Here is a 17,973-nt window from a genome sequence, read left to right on the forward strand (position 1 = left end):
ACCCAGGTCTTCTGACTCCCAAACCAGTTCTCTTTTTATTATGTCACATCGTATCACATTGCAAATTCAGCTGAACAGATTTTTCAGTTTGACCCAGTTTACCTCTTAACATAAACAAAACCTGATGTTTCATGTTGTTTAGCAGCATTCCCAATGAATGGGAAGGCAGTTTCTTTTTTTTTGGGGGGGGGGAAGGCAGGACAATTGGGGTTAAGTGACTTGCCCAAGGTCACACAGCTAGTAAGTGTGGCAGGTGTCTGAGTTCAGATTTGAACTCAGGTTCTCCTGACTCCAGGGCCAGTGCTATACTCACTGTGCCACCTAGCTGCCCCAGGAAGGCAGTTTCTTAAGTGAATGCAAGGAAAGTACTTAGGTACCCCCCCCCCCCCAAAAAAAAATCTATTAAAATAATTGGAGAATGACTAAAGCTTCTACTGCAATGCATTGTAATCTCTTTCATTTGTATTGTATATATTCACTATATCCATACTTATTTTCATATTGTCTCCTCTCATTAAAATGCATGCTCCTTGAGTAGTGGGTACAGAGACTGTTTTTACCTTTCTTTGTATCCCAGAGTATATTCCAGTACCTGGTACCTGGCTAAATGCTTAATAAATACTTGTTGATTGACCAAAGAAAAAAACTTTTAACTGTCAAAATGAACTTTTGTTAAAGTGTACATAGTTGAGTTTTACAGTTTACATTGTATATTATAGGCAGTATGTTTTAAAAGTAGGAAAAATCTGAGTTATCCTCAAATAAAGGTGTTAGACTACATGAGAGACGCAGTGTGGTGTAGTAGAAAATCTACATATATTATACTTGAAGTAAAAAGACCTGGTTTAGCATCCGGGGTCTTTGACTTACTAAATTGTGTGACAAGTCACTTAATCTGTCTGAGCTTCAGGTGCCTTTTTATAAGAATGGGTCTGGACCAGATGGGTATGGGGGGCAAGTCACTTCTACTTATTGAGCTTCTTTTTCTTCCTCTATGTAGTAGAAATAATTAGCAGCAAACAAGTATTATTAAGTCTCTAATATGTGGCGTGTACTTTGTGAAGTGCTAGATATTAAAAGACAAATGAAATATCTCTTGCCCCCAAAAAGCTTACATTTTATTGAAGGAGACAGTATGTTCATATACAGGCATACCTTGGAGATATTGCAGGTTCAGCATCATAATAAAGTGAATCACATGAATTTTTGGTTTCACAGTGCATATAAAAGTTATATTTACACTATACTGTAGTCTGTTGAGTGTGCATTAGTATTATGTGTGAAAAAACAACGTACATACTTTATTGCTAAGAAATGCTTACTATCAAATCGTAATCTTTTTGCTGGTGGAAGGTCCTGCCTCAGTGTTGATGGCTGCTGACTGATGAGTGTGGTGGTCTAGCTTTCAGCCGGTCTCAGCTTCTGACATGCCTTCCTCACTAAACTTAATCATTTCTAGTTTTTGATTTAAACGGAGAGACATGAAACTCTTCCTTTCAACGGAACACTTAGAGGCCATTGTAGGGTTATTACTTGGTCTGATTTCAACATTGTTGTGTCTCAGAGAGTACGGAGGCCCAAGGAGAGGGAGAGAGAGAGAGGAATGGCCAGTTGGTAGAACAGTCAGAACACACACAACATTTTTTAAGTTACCCATTTTATATGGGCATGGTTCTTGGCACCCCAAAACAATTAAAATAGTAACATCAAAGATCACTGATCACAGATTGCCATAACAGATATGATAATAAGAAGTTTGAAATATTTACAAAATTACCAAAGTGTGACACAGAGACATGATATGAGCACATGTTAGAAAAATGATGCCGATAGATTTGCCACAAACCTTCAATTTGTAAAAAACACAGTATCTGTGAAGCATAATAAAGCAAAATGCAATGAAACAAAGTACAGTAAAACTAGGTGTATTATAAGGTAATTTTGATAATTCCAAAACACTGAGACTTTGGCAGAAGTTGTCGTTTTTCTTCTTAACAAGGTGCCAGTTAGAATGGCTCTTTCTGGGAAGAAAGTCATGGACAATCAAAGGATGCAAATACATGCTTACTTTTGTCAGCTCTTCAAATTGCTCAGGAACTTCCCTAAATAAACTCACAATAGTAATAGGAGCTGGAGCAGATCCAAGAAAAAGTGATCAGGTAAGGATGCAGAAGTAAAAAAGGACATTTCAAAAAATATTTTTAAATGCCTTATTGATACTTTTCCCCCCATATTGATTGGGGTCATGAACTCAACTCTCCTCTACCTCCAAATAGAAGTCCTCCCTTATAACAACCAAAATAAATACTTGGTTATATCAGAGAAAGCATTTCTGGTTTTTCTGTACCTTCAGTCTATCACCTCTCTACTAAGAGGTAGAGTCTCGTTTTGTTAAATTTAATAATTTGGTGGTATCTTGGGAAATATTTACTGTGTTAAAACATAATATAAATGCTGTTTTCCTACTCTTCATCCTTTTTGATCCATGTGCATTTGACACCGACCACTCTCTTCCTTGGTCCTCTTTCCTTTCTAATTTATTTTATGACACTCATCTCTCCTGGTTTGCCTCCTTTCTCACCATCCTTTTCAATTTCCTTTGCTCACTCATCATCCATATCAGGCCCTATATAATTGGATATTCACCAAGCTTCTGTTCTAGGTCCTCTTCTCTTCTTCCTCTCCACTCTCTTGATAACCTCATTAGCGCCCATTCCATCTCTGTGCAGATTATCTTATCAATGTAGGCAGCCCCAGTCTCTTCCCCTGAGTTTCAGTCCCATATCACCAGTTGTCTATTGAATATTTCAAACTAATTGTCCTGAGAGACAGGTGGCTAAAGTTGAACTCATTATGCTTCTCCTCCTCCTTCCAAACTTCACTATTTCTGTCGAAATCTTCACTGCCCTTCCTGTCTCTGTGGTTTGTAACCTCAGTGTCTTTCTTGATTCCTCTCTGACCTCACGTATCTAATCAGTTTTTAGATCTTGACATTTCTACTTCTACAGCATCTCTCACATCCTCCCACCTCTCTCTGCTCACAGTTCCCACCTTAGTTCAGGCCCTCGTCACCTCTCACCTGGATTATCACAGTTGCCTCCTAATTGGTGTCTCTGCCTCAGATCTCTTAGCACTCTGATCTGTCCTGCACACGGCTGCCAGAGTGATTGCCTTAAGCACAGATCTAATCGTGTCGTTCCCTTACTCAGTTCCAGCGTCCTCCTGTTGCCTCTAGGATAAATATAAACTCTGTTTAGCAACTCCTCTGTTATGTTTAAAACCCTGCATAGCCTAGGTTCAGCCTCCCTTTCCAGCTTCACGGACATTCCTTCCCCTCCTGCACTCCAGGCAAAGTAGCCTTCCCTCTGTTTCTCACAAACAGCTCCACCTTCTGTATCCATGCCTTTACACTGACTGTCCCACGGTCTGGAAATGAATGCCCTCCTTACCTTTTGCTGCCATCTTCTGCATGAAACCTTTTCTAATTCTTCTAACCTTCCCCCACCATATACCTTGTACTTAATTACTTTGTTTATTTTTGTACTTATTTGTTACATTTATGATGCACATACTTACACATGTATTTGTTGTCTCCTTCATGTAAGCTCCTTGTGAGTAGGGATTGCATTCTTTGTCCTTTTATTCTCAGTGCCTAGCAGACCTTGGTACCTAACAACTACTTAATAAACGACTACTTAATAAATGCTTATTGATTGATCGATTCCCTCTCTGATTTGGACATATATTGTTGGGGTAGATTTAGGTGTTTTTATGATCCTGAAGTGCCCCAGAAGAAAACAACCTTTGTTTTATGCTATTAGCTATCATTTAAGATAGCTGGTAGATAGAGTGCCTGAAGAAATATGAACAGAGGTTTGCAAAATTACACAGAAGGCAGCAACAAAAAACATTACAAAGAAAAAGAAGAACAAGAAAGCAAAATGGCTGTGTGATGAGGCTTTACAAATAGCTAAGAAAAGAAGGAAAGTGAAAATTAAAAGAGAAAGGGAAAGATATACCCAACTGAATGCAGAATTCCAGAAAATAGCAAGGAGAGAGAAGAAAGTTCTCTTAAATGAGGAATGCAAGGCAATAGAAGAAAACAATAGAAAGGGAATAATGAGAGACCTCTTCTAGAAAATTAGAGATCTTAAGGGAACATTTCATGCAGAAATGGGCGTGACAAAAGACAAAAATGATAGGGACTTAACAGAAGTAGAAGAGATTAAGAAGAGGTGGCAAGGATACACAAAAGAACTGTACAAGAAAGATCTTAACATCACCAGTAACCATGCTGGTGTGGTTACTGATCTAGAGCCAGATATCCTAGAGAATAAAATCTAGTGTGCCTTAGGAAGTACTGCTAACGATAAGGCTAACGGAGGTGAAAGAATTCCTGCTGAGCTATTTATCCTAAAAGATGATGCTGTTAAACTGCTGCACTCAGTATGCCAGCAAATTTGGAAAACTCAGCAGTGGCCATTGGGTTAAAAAAGATCACTTTATATACCAACCCTAAAGAAGGGCAATTCCAAAGAATGTTCATTTCACATTGTTCTCATTTCACATGACAGCAAGGTTGTGCATAAGATTCTGCAAACTTTAGCAATATGTGAACCAAGAATTACCAGAAGCACCAGGCTGGTTTTCGAAGAGGCAGAGGAACTAGAGACCAAATTGCCAATGTTCACTAGATTATGGAGAAAGCAAGGAAGTTCCAGAAAAACATCTACTTCATTGACTACACTAGAGCCTTTGGCTGTGTGGATCACAACAAAATGTGGCAAATCCTCAAAGAGATGGGAGTACCAGATCATTTTACTTGTCTTCTGAGGAGCCTGTATGTAGGTGAGGAAGCAACAGAACTGAACATGGAACAACTGATTGGCTTAAGATTGGAAAAGGAGTATAACAAGGCTATATATTGTCAACTTTATTTATTTAACTTATATGCAGAGTACATCACATTAAATGCTTGGCTGGATGAATCAAAAGCTGGAATTAAAGGTTGCCAGGAGAAATATCAACTACTTCAGATATACAGACGATACCACTCTGATGACAGAAAGTAAAGAATTAAGAAGCTTCTTGATGAGGATGAAAGAGGGAGGTATAAAAGCTGGCTTGAAGATTAACATCAAAAAAATCTAAGGTCTTGACAAGCAGTCCCATCACGTCTTGGCAAATAGAGAGAGAAGAAATGGAAGCAGTGTCGTGTTTTATATTCTTGGGCTCATAGATCTCTGTAGACAGTGACTGCAGCTTTGAAATTAAAAGACTCTTGCTCCTTGTAAGGAAAACTATGGCATATCGACAGAATACTGAAAAAGCAGAAACATCACCTTGCTGATAAAGATCTGTATTGTCAAAGCTATGGTTTTTCTATTTGCGATGTATGGCTGCAAGAGTTGGGTTAAAAGGAAAGCTGAATACCCAGAAGTGACACTTGGAGTGTTGGAGAAAACTTTTGAGAGTCTCTTGGACAACAAGATCAAATTATTCTATACATAAAGAAATTAGTACAAGCTACTCACTGGAAGGTCAGTTACTGAAGCTGAAGCTTAGCTATTTTAGCCACATAATGAAAAAGAGTGAACTCATTGGAAAAGACTCTGATGTTGGGACAGATTGAAGACAAAAGGACAGGGGGACAGCAGGAGGATGAGATGGATTGATAGTGTCATGGAAACAATGAACATGAACTTGGACAGACTTCAAAAGATAGTCGAGGATAGAAAGGCCTGGTGTGCTGTGGTCCATGGGGTTATGAAGAGTCGGACGTGACTGAATGGCAACAACAACATTAGCTATTATTAGAAATTAATATCTATGAATTAGCTATCATCAAAAATGGTAGAGACGTGTGTGAAATTACCCAAATATTATTGGTGTAGTTAGTTTCATAAACAGCCTAAGGAATCTATGAATATACATTTTAGTCCTTGATTATATACCCTAGTAGTGTAATAGAGAGTTATAGATCATCCAGATATCATCTTTGAAATACTGTTTGATACACGTTCATTTTGCCTTGGTTTCTGATTTTGATTTTAGAGTTTTACTTATTGTCTGTACTCATGGCCTTATATAGATGGGCAAGAGGAGGCGGAGGAGGAAGCAGTAGACCACAACCTATGATTTAATTACTGGGAATCTACCCCCTGACAATAGGAAATCTTGGTTATGGTTAAAACTTAGTTGTTTGAAGAAATTTTTAAAAGTTTCTAGCAAGCATTAAGAAAATATTAGTGCTCTGATCACAAGATTTCAATGAACACTAACTGATACAATTATATATTGTAAAATGTTCCTGTATTTGTTGTTGCTGTTTTAGTGATCTGACATTTGGGAGTTCGGTGGAAGTCCAAGGGGTACTGGTAAAAAGTCCTTATAAAAAGCAAAACATGGAACTGAAGGCAGACAAAATTGAAGTCATTGGACATTGTGATCCTAAGGTATGCTGTTTGACTCCAGTTTATCATGTAGCCAATTTGAGAGATCACATTGAAAATATTTGCAACCTGTTTTCCAGTGTCCCTTCTTTTTAATCTACAAGACACTTGGTGACCTGAGCAATGCAAAAACAGCAGCAAAAATAGTTTAGGTGTTAAAGCCTTACATTAATGTGGGAAAAATAATTGGTTTTGCTTGTGCATTTCTGTAGTGTTTGTCACTATTGAAACTGGGCACTTTGACAGATGTGCCAGCTTAACTTGAATAACAGAAACAGCAAGGGCTGGACCAGTTCTTTCAAGTTCTTGTATACACAAATGCCCAAGGTGTGATAAGTAGAAGGCTTAGGCAAAGAATTGATTCCTGGTTTTTCTTTCTAAATGTGAAGTCTTAGTTCATCTGGAGTTTCTGTAATAGGAAATTCTGCTAAAGTGGAAATTTAGTAAATACTTATTTCTGTTTTTGCATAGTAAAGGTTAGAGTAAATTATGTCTGTTTTTTTAGAGGATCATCATCTAATATTTTAAGGATAAAAAACAAGGGAAGGAGCAAGAATATCTAATTATTTCAAATTAAAAGGGGTGAGGTAGGAAATTTCTTAAGCCATTTTAGATAACTTTATTTTAGATCAGACCTAAATTTTGTATTTTTTCCTAGCATCAGCCACATAGCTTTGTATATAATGGCTGCATTATATGGCAAGAAATTCTGGTCAAATTATAGAAAATTGGGTACTGAGACATCTGGAAAATAGACTGCCAGAAAATAACATGGAGCACACAGAAAATTGGATAATGATCTTTAACTTTTTCTTCCCTTTTTGAATTGTCATTCTGTCATCATTTGATGGCTTTTTTGATCCTTGCCATTTATTTTTCAGTTCTAGAGTAGTCTTCTTGCTAATGTTGGTGTGGATACCTAATGGTTCTTTCCTTTCTCTATTGTGTCACTTGAAAATAGGCATTAGGGAAGGGCTGGGTGGTTAATCCCAGTTTTTAATTTATGTAGACACATTTCTAAGGGCTTAATTTGGTTTTGCTCTGTGTGTGTGTGTGCATACCATTAATGTAACCATGGAAGTAAATACATGTCCAGGGCTTGGAAAAAAATAAGACAAGCCAAAAGGGAACAGATCATGTATATAATAATTTTAATAAGTTCCTTTCTGTTACCTTTTTATTGTTTTCATGGAAATTTTTACTTTAGTGTAAAATTAGGTACTCTAGTGACCCATTATGATACTGTGTTTGTTGAGGGCTGTGCTAATTTAGGACACGTTCTGACAAGCCCTACCAAGCTGGGAAGATTTCAAGTTTAGTCCTATTAAATGACTGTCTCTGATCCATGGACCAGTCTCAGGAAAGGCTTTTCACCAGAAATTTGAGAATGATAGAAATTGTAGCCACTGTTACTCAAGAACACTTTCTACTAAGATTTTTTAACAACACTCTTTAATAATATTTTTCTACTGAGGGGTGGTGATCCATCCACATTGGTGGAAGAACTAATGAAATCAGAGGTCCTTAAAATGCCAAAGTATACATAAACTTTTGCATATTTTTTGACTGAAAACATATTCGTGTATTTCTTTTGCTTAGTGACATGAGAGCGGGAAGAGTTTTGTTTCAGTTAAAAAGCATTTATTTGTACCTACTTTGTGCAAGGCACTGTTAGACACGAAGGAAACAAAGATGAAACTGATAGTCTCTGTCTTGAAGGGGAGATGAGTTGGAGAAGAGAGATTGATTTACGTACACAGATAACTCTAAGTTAAAAAATGATGTTGTGAACAACCATATGAAAGAATGATCCAGATCACTAATGTAGGGTATGATCTGCAGGCCCCCTAGCACTTGCCTCTTGGGTCCTTATAGCAGGGCTAGTGCTCTACCACGTAGGGTTCTAAGGATAGTCTAATACATTTGCTTTAAAGTCCTCATCTGTGGTGTTCTCCCGTTGTTGACTGCCTGTAGTTACTGTTTGAATATAATTTAAAAAAAAATTTTTTTAGTGAACAAAAATATATTTTCTCTCCCTTCCACACTCCCTCCATTTGGAAAAAAAGAAAAATAAAATCAAAACAAAGCTTGGCTGTGCATAACAAATATACATAAACAAAACAAATTCCCACATTAGCCATTTCCAAAAAAATATCTCTTTGTCTATCTGCACCCTGAATCCATTACCTCTCTGTCAAGAGATGGACAACATGCACCATGATTGATCCTGTGGAATGGTGGTTTTTCATTGTGCTTATCAGAGTCCTTAAATCTTTCAAAGTTGTTTGTTGTGTATAAATTGTTCTTCTGGTGCTGTTCACTTCACCCTGTGTGAACTCCTTATTTAACTCTTTCCAGGTTTCTCTGAAGTATCATTTCTTATGGCAAATTGTAATTTCACCACATTCATAATTATAATTTGTTCAACTCTTCTGCAGTTTATAGTCTGCCCCTTAGTTTTTAGTTCTTTGCTATCACAAGATCTAATATCATTTTGACCAGGGATCTCTCCTTGATATCAGTTAACATTAGCTTTTACAAAGGGATTTTTTCTGAGAAGATACAATAAAGATATAATACGTAGCAGTAGAGTACTTTGAAACCAGGACCCTGCTCCCCTTGACCACCTTGGTTCCTGGGAAAAGTGCACTCAGACAGCTGATTAAAAGGGTCTACACCTGTATGTGCTCTGAAGCAGAAAGGAGAAGCGAACTCAGCACACTTTTTTGTGGGTTGGTACTAGACAGAGCGTATTGCATATTATCCAAGGATTGGGCCCTCGTTGATCATTCTCCCTAATAATAATAAGAGAAATGCAAATCCAAACAACTTGGAGGTTTTACCTCACACCCAGTAAACTAACAAAAGATGGGAAGTCAATGTTGGAGGGTGTGAAGAAAGAAAAGCATACAAATGTATTATTTATGGAGCTGCGTATTAGTGCAACCATTCTGGAAAGAAGTTTGGAATTAGGCAAATAAAGACTAAAATGTCCAAACCCTTTGACTCAGACATTTCGCTGCTAGGCAAATTAAAAAGAAAAAAAAAGCTCCATAGACAATAGAGTATTTACACCAGCACTTTTTGTGCTTTTTACTAAGAACTGGAAATAAATTAGATTGATTGGGAAATGGCTAAACAAATTGTGGTATGCGAATGTAACGGTATATTACTGTGCTATAAGAAATGACAAACATGATGCAGAGAAACATAGAAAGATTGAATGTGAACTGATGGAAGTAAACAGTGCAAAAAAAAACCCCTTAAAACAATATAAAGTGGGGGGGAACACAGAAGAAATGAAATTCAATGTTGAAAAGTTATGAAGACCTAGTGTGACCCCAAAGAAATGTGAGAAGACTCCTTCCCCTACTTCTTTGCAGAGGTTGGGGTCCACATAAAACATCAAATTTTTTCATTGTGTTAATTAGTTTTGCTGAATTATTTTTTTCTTCCTCTTTTTATTTAAAAATATTTTTTGTTTAAAGGTATCAGTAAAATCTGTTCTTAAAAAAGAAAATAATGATGTACATACATAGGAAAAGTCAACAATATGGTATTTCTAGAATGGAGGGATCACCTATAGCTGGGGAAATCAGAAAATAAATTGTTAGTTGGCAACTCCAAAACTTGGTGGCACCTTAGTTGTGTTTTGAAGGAAGGGAAGGTATCAGTTTGTGGAGATTGGAAAAGAGGTGAGTATCTTTCAGACATAGGGGACAGTATGTCTAAATAAAAGGATAGGGGAAGTGGTAAAATAGATCCAGAAACAATGAGTCTATTTTAGCTGGAGCTCATAGTTCATGAAAAGGGATACTGTGAAATAAAATCAGAAAGTAAAGTTGAAGTCAGGCTGTAGAGCCTTGAATGCCAGGCAAGAGAGTTTGTATTTTGTTTGATAAATATCAGAGAATTTCTAAAGATTTGGTGGTTGTATTTGGGCAGAAAAAATATTTTCAGAGACAGAATTTTAAAAACAAATCTTTGCAAGTCTTCATTAGTATACACCATTTCATGCAGTAGTTTTTTTAAAAACATTATTTATTTAATATTTTTAGTTTTCAGCTTTAATTTTCACAAGAGTTTGAATTACAAATTTTCTCCCCACTTCTACCCTCCCCATCCACTCCAAGATGGCATATGTTCTGATTGCCCCGTTCCCCAGTCAACCCTCCCTTCTGTCACCCCACTCCCCACCATCCCCTTTTCCCTTACTTTCTTGTAGGGCAAGATAGATTTTTATGCCCCATTACCGGTATATCTTATTTCCTAGTTGCCTGTAAAAACTTTATTTTTTGAATATCTGCTTTTACAACTTTTGAGTTCCAAATTGTCTCCCCTTGTCCCTCCCCACCTACCCTCCCTAAGAAGGCAAGCAATTCAACATAGGCCACATGTGTATCATTATGCAAAACCCTTCCACAATACTCATGTTGTGAAAGACTAACTATATTTTGCTCCTTCCTATCCTATCCCCCTTTATTCAATTTTCTCCCTTGATCCTGTCCCTTTTCAAAAGTGTTTGCTGTTGATTACCTCCTCCCCCATCTGCCCTCCCTTCTATCATCCCCCCTTTTTTATCTCCTTTCTCCTCCTTTCCTGTGGGGCAAGATACCCAATTGAGTGTGTATGTTATTCCCTCCTCAGGTCAAATCCGATGGCAGCAAGATTCACTCATTCCCCCCCCCCATGCAGTAGTTTTTAAAAATTGCCAAATAGAAGATAGTGTTCATTTGAACACCATGAGTATGAAGTGATGGTGGGTTTTCAGGAATGTTTTATGTGATCATCATGATATTGAACATCTGCAATGTGTATGAGGCACTGTAGAAAAAAATAAACCAAGGAATTGGGATTACAAGCAATCATTTTTTAAGAAGGGAAGAAGGCAGTCTTATTTTGGAACAACAGAAGTGCCATCACTTCTGAGAACTGATTTAGTGAGAGCACTTCCTTCTCCATTGTCTCATTTGTTTTTACTGTTCTTTGGCAGACATTCCCTTTTAAATACAAGGAGAGATATCCTCTGGAATATATTCGACAGCACCCTCACCTTCGATGTAGGACCAGTGCCCTGAGCTCTATACTGAGGGTTCGCAGTGAAGCTACAGATGCTATACACTCTTTCTTCAAGGTGTGTAATTTACTTCAGTTTGGTTGTAAGTTACCTCAGTTTTGAATTCATTTTTATGACATAAGTTAAAAATATTTTCCTGAACTAATCCATAAAGTAAGCATATCAAATATAAAATCCATTTTTTGGCTTTTAAAGCCCTGTATGACCTCTTTCCTCCCTTTCCATTCTTCTTACACTTTACTCCTGCCATGTAATCTAGCAGCAACACTGGCTTTCTCGCTTTTGCTTGCCCATGGCGTCATCTTACTCTTGCTTGCTCATTACCCTAATTACATCTCCATGCCTTTTCACTGTCCGTCTTCCATTCCTGGAATGCTCTCCCTCTTTCAAGACTGCTCAAATCCTGCCTTCTGCAATAGGCTTTTCTCAGTCTCCTTCCCCTCCCTGCTGCCTGGACCTTCATTCTGAGATTGCCTCCACTTTACCCTCTCTATGTATCTTGTCTGTACATAGTTGTTTGCATGTTGTCTTTCCCGTTAGAATGTGAATCCTTGCAGATATGAAGTTATTTTTGCCTTGCTTTATGTACCCACTGCTTAGCACAGTTCATGGTACCTAGTAAGCACTTAATAAAAGCTTGTTAACTTGATGTCATTTACTAATAATAACAGTTTGCATTTATATAGTGTGTTGAAGTTCATAGTGCATTTTAGGTATATTATTTAATTTCACAATAACTCTGAGAAGTAGCCCTGTTTTAGAGATGTGAAAATAGAATTAGGCATGTTAAGTGATTTGTTCAAGGTCATATGACTAGTAGCAGAAGCAGAACTTGAACCCATGTCTTCTGAGTCAGAATCACAATTTCAGAGTTGGAAGGAACTCCTCTAGCCATCTAGTCTAAATCCATACCTGAGAAAGAATTCTCATTACAACATACTCACTAAGAGATCATCAGTATCTCCTTAAGACATCCTATTCCTCTTTCACATGGCTCTCTTATCATTCTTAGGAAGTTTTTGCTGACATCAAGCCTAAATTTTCCTCTTTGTATTTTCTGTTCATTGCTCCTAGTTCTTCCCTGTTGGGTCAGGCAGAACAAATCTAATCCCTCTTCAACATGATAGTCTTTCAAATGCTTAAAGACAAGCTATTACGTTGTCCCCTCAGCTTTTTCATCTCCATGTTAAATGTGCTCAGTTTCTTTAACCACTTAGTGGCTCTTGTGGCCCAGACTTCACATCCTTCACTACCCTGATTGCCTTCCTCTAGATACTCTCCAGGTTATCATTGTCTTTTCTAAAATGTGATGCCTTAAACTGATCACAATACTTCAGATCTGTTCTGACCAGAGCAAAGTATGAAAGGACCTTCACTTTTTTCCTGGAAGCTCTGTCTCAATGCCACTCAAGTTGGCATTAGCTTTTATAGTTTTCATGTCACCCTGTTAATTCTTATTGAGTTTAAAGTCCACCAAAACCCACAAATATTTTTCAGAAAGGCTGCTGCCTAACCATTTCTTTATCTTCTTATACTTACAAAGTTGATTTCTTGAAATTTGTCCCCGTTCAATTGTGCCTTATTAGATTCAGCCCAATTTTCTAGCGTATCATGATTTTGGGGTATGCTTACTCTGTCATCCAGTGTGTTAGATATGTGTCCCACCTTTGTGTCAACTGCAAATTTAGTAAGGTTTCTGTCTATGCCTTTATCCTTATCATTGTTTAAAAGCAACGTTAAATAACATAGGGCCAAGCACAGATCTCTGGTACAGTGCAACTGGATACCTCCTCCCATGGATATGCTTATGTATGTATTTGTTGTCTCCCCTGGTAGAGTGTGTGTTCCCTAGTGCAAGGAACATTTAATTTTTGTCTTTGGATCCTCAGTCCTGGGCACATAGTATAGGTGCTATAATTAATAAGAAAGCATTAATAAATGCTTTTTGGTTGATTGAAACATTAACCAATGCTAGTTGGGTCTATCCGTTTAATCTGTTCATAATCTAATTTTACTGTTGTCTAGACCATGGCTTTCCATCTTTTACATGAGACTCTGCCTTGAGAGCAACAACTATGTTTTTGCCTTTCTTTGTATCCCCAGTTCTTTGAATAGTGCTAGGCACATAGTACTTCATACGCTTGTTATTTGACAGACTTAGAGCAGCATGAAGTGCCTTATCAGAAGCTTCATTAAAATCTAGATAAACTATAGCTACATGTATATGTCTGCTTCTTTAGCCATACTGTCAAAAAAGGAAATAGGGTTAATCTCATAAGACCTATTCTTGATGATGTCATACTGGTTTTTTGTGATTACTGCTTCTTTTTCAAAATGGTTCATTAAGTATCTCTGAAGACTAGCTACATTCAGAAAGGCTTATCACCAGGAGGTTGGCCACAACATGATAAATTCTTTGGGTCAGACTTATTCCTTAAGCTGTCTCCTCAGGCAGTGGTTCTTAATGTTTGTATGATTGACCCATTTGGTAGTCTAGCAGCCCATGGGCCCCTTGTCAGAAAAATGTTTCCTCTGCCCATAGTTATCAAAATATTAAAAAAAAAAAACCACAGCTAATTTGAAGGACCTTGGGTTGAGAATCTTGTCTTAAGGTGTAATTCTCCACGGGTAAAGGGATTACCCACAACCATGAAATAATAGCAGTATTGAAGTAAGCATGATTTGTCTCCACTTTGGAAGGGGAAAAAGGAGGATGGAAAAGGAATCAAGTGTATATCTCTTTTTTCCTTGTCCAGCTGTAGAGACCTAGATTCTTTACTCAGATGTATGGCTTTTGGGAAGTCAGGAGAAAAGGAATGGGCAGACAGGAAAAAGGAGCAAAGGAAAGGAGATATTTTACTAGATGTTTTTCCATTTAAAAATGAAGAAATAGATATTCACATAGTATCTGGAGGTTTCCAGGAAACATAGAAAGAACGTCTTCCTTCTGGCCAGCGGCAGTCTGACCTTGCCTTCCATACAGGTGGGACTCAGGAGATTCATGAGAAAGGTTTTGACCAACAGCTGTCGTCCTTTGCAAGACATCAACAGTATTTTACTCACAGAGTCCATAGTAGCTCCAGGAACTGAATGGGTTTTGTTGGCGGGGTGGGGGGATGGGTTTTGGGGGTTGTTTTTTTCTTATTTTGGAGATATTACTCTTCCTTTTTTTTTTTTTTTTTAAATTGTAACATTTGCTTTCTCTACCCTTGTGGCACCTCTCTTGTGCTTTATATTCTTTCACATATCACTGATAGTGGTTCAGAAATCACATGATGATTTTTTTTTCAGTGTCTAATGACGTAGTTCCTCTGGGGCAGGTGACTTGAATTTATCAAAGGCAACTAAGTACTCTTTCATGATCTTCTTACTTATCTTGGGTATCAATTCCCTATCAGTTATTTTTGTTCTCTTTCCAGTCCAAAGATCATTTCTCCTGGCAGAGAAACAGAAGCAAAATAAGCAGCTCTGTTACTATTCTGTTGTCAGTTATCATTGTTCCATCCGCCTGGTGAGCCCTGGTCCTATCCTTTCTCTGAGCCTTGTCTTTTTCTCCAATATGACTTAAATTCTTAGCTTACCTCACCAGACTTTCCTCATTCTGAATTGTCAAACTCCTGGTGCTGTCTTTTTCTTTATATAAGACTCTGCCAAGCTTTTGTATTCATCTGCTATTACTTTCCTTTGCCTGCATATTCTATACATAACTTTTAAAGATAAGATTGATTGTTGCATCTTCTGTGTTTCCATATTTATCTTTTTGAATAGTCCCATTTTTTTCCTCCTTGGAATTGTTTTTCCTTTGTGTTTTCAATATTCCTTCTTGAATGTTTCCTCTCCTTTCTTGACTGTCTTCATTTGTAGGATCCTCCTTCTATTCCCCAGAAATTTTTGAATTCTGTTCTCCTAAAATCTAGGGTGCACATTAGACTCTGGCTTTCTTCTCCGTCACAAACTTTAGGAGAAAGTAGTCTCTTCTGCATTAGTTTCCCATCATTCCCACCCTAGCAATCAGCGTCTCCCTGTGGTGAGAATTCAGATCCATAAATAGAACTTAGCCCTCCTGCTTCCTTCACTTTTTAGAGGATGAAATTATTAAAGCAAGTCAAGAAGCTGTTAGTTGCTCTGTTTTGTTTTCAGAGAGAGTGTGCTGACAAATACGTATCTAGATAAAGTTCTCTATTACTTTTGTGCCTCTGTTTCAGGCTTGTGGTTGTTTCCTCAACTTTTCTTCCATTTCTTCTTTCCTAGGAAGTAATAGGATGTGATGAAAAAAATCTCTTTCATTTATTTCCTCATTGATCTTAATTCAAATGCTTTCCACCATGTTTTGCTTCCTCCCCCTCCTCCTCAGTTTCCTTAAGTGAGAATACCTTCTTAATATTGCTTCTTTGAAATGAGTATACATCCTGATATTACTTACATAATAATATCTCCCTCTACTTCTCTCTGCCCCAGGTGTCTTGTTTCTTTCAAATAAAGTATACCCACTAGGGCAATATTACAGCGCATGAGGCTCACACCAACAAATCACAATTAAACCTGTGAGGTCAAGTTTGCTTCCTTGTGCTAGACCCTGTAATTTTTCTTGTTGCAAAAACTTTGGGCATTTATGCATGACTGATGGAGGCTCTGGAGTTTATAACTGGATGCTTTATTGCATTTGGCCTCCTGTGAGTTTCTGACCTTAGCAGCATTCCTCTTACATTGTACAATCTCTTTCTGTTTAGTTTGGTGGCTGTATTTGGCAGTTTTCTCTTGCATCATACCGTCATTATGTTTGCATATATTTATTATTCTTAGGCCCAAGCAAAATGTGTGTATGTGCGCATGAATGTGCCCAAGCATCACTGCCACATGGTTTTATTGAATACTTGTTTTTGTGTACTGCTCTTTATTGGGTACTGTAGGAACTTCAAAAAAAACCATGGAAACTACAGTCCTTACTCTTAAGACCGTAGTCCTACTGAAGTAAGCTAGACTGCAGGTACTTTATCATGGACAATTTTGCTTTTCAGACAGTTTCTGTCAGGAGAACTGCAGTGGAAGAAAACGTAGGCTTGTCAGGGTAGAGACCTAGGGTAAGAACCTATGAGAATGATGGAGAGAAAGAGACGGCTGACCTGGAATTAGAGATTATCTAACCTTTCACCCCGGTGGATGAGGGGCTCCCTTTTGTCAGTGTTGACTCTATAGAAGACATAGAAAATCATTTATACTCTTCAGCTCAAAGGAAAGATATCAGTATTTTCTTTTGCATTTTCTGTGTTGCTATTCTAGGTTATGTATGATCTGCAAGTTTTAATCAATTTAACCTGCCCTTCCCCTGTACAGAGGTGGGAAACCTGTGGCCTCAAGGCCACATGTGGCTCTCTAGGTCCTCAAGTGTGGCCTTCTGACTTGAGTCCAAACTTCACAGGATGAATTGATTTGGATTCAGTCAGAGGGCTGCACTTGAGGACCTAGAGGGCCACATGTGGCCTCAAGGCTGCAGGTTTCCCACCCCTGTTCTATAACCTCTATCATATATGTGAAAATTAATACAATCCCAGCCTAGCCTCAGCCCTCTTAGGGTTAATGTAGGGCCCTTTCTTTAATAATCTGCGTCAGATTCAGTTTCTAGAGGTGTGATACTATATGCAGTCTGAAGAGAAAGCCTTTTAATCAGTCAGAAGAAAAATTCACATGAGGCACTGTCACTTCATTTTAGTTTTAGAAGATCTTCCGACATGCATTCACTCTATCTCTCTTGCCTGCCATATGGATTTGCAGTAATTTCTTGAAGCACATGCACACAAAAATTTTGGTTAAAGTCTAAAAATAATATTTCTTCCCATATGGCACCAACCACTGATAAAGTACACCTGCTGTTTAGAAACATGCATGCAGTTCTTTAGCCACTAGGTGGTGGTACCTGCAGTCTTATAGCAGTGCTCTTGAAGAATTGAGTTTTAACATTTCAGTAAAGAAGACAACAGATTTAAAAGTATATTCTTCCTGAATACTGCAGATACATAGATAAATACATACATACGTGGGTGTACACACATGATATATGGATTATATATGTATATATTTTCTCAGAATAAAAACTTTTAAAATATACTTATCTCCACTGGTTGAAATCCTTTTCTTTCTTTAAGGCCCAACTCAGGTGCCATCTTCTGTATGAAATTTACCTTGATTTCCTTCTGACCAAACATAATCTCTTTTTCTCAGATTTTCCTAGGGTACTTTCTTTGGATCTGTTTTTCCTCTGTTACATTCTACTTTGTATCATCCTTGTCTGCAGGACATCTCTCTCCTAGGAGAAATTAAATTTCTTGGTAGCAGGAACTATTTCCTTAGTACAGATTCTTGTTTATAGTAGGAAACTAATAAATGATTATTCAGTTGAATTTGTTGATTGTTTCTAAAATGCCTTTTGCAGCCAGCTTGGAATCC

The 17,973-nt window shown here is 37.7% G+C and overlaps 1 protein-coding gene across 2 annotated transcripts in view; it reads left to right on the plus strand.

Moving 5' to 3' along the window:
- NARS2 (asparaginyl-tRNA synthetase 2, mitochondrial) overlaps positions 1 to 17,973 on the plus strand; it is a 143,760-nt gene that overhangs the window by 3,081 nt on the left and 122,706 nt on the right. For both annotated transcript variants that reach the window (XM_036747509.1, XM_036747510.1), the window contains exons 3-4: positions 6,335 to 6,455; positions 11,446 to 11,586. In XM_036747509.1, coding sequence (XP_036603404.1) covers positions 6,335 to 6,455; positions 11,446 to 11,586 — 262 coding nt within the window. The remainder of the gene's footprint in view (positions 1 to 6,334; positions 6,456 to 11,445; positions 11,587 to 17,973) is intronic.

The sequence above is a fragment of the Trichosurus vulpecula genome, chromosome 2, assembly GCF_011100635.1.
Source record: "Trichosurus vulpecula isolate mTriVul1 chromosome 2, mTriVul1.pri, whole genome shotgun sequence".
In the NCBI taxonomy this organism is placed as follows: domain Eukaryota; kingdom Metazoa; phylum Chordata; class Mammalia; order Diprotodontia; family Phalangeridae; genus Trichosurus; species Trichosurus vulpecula.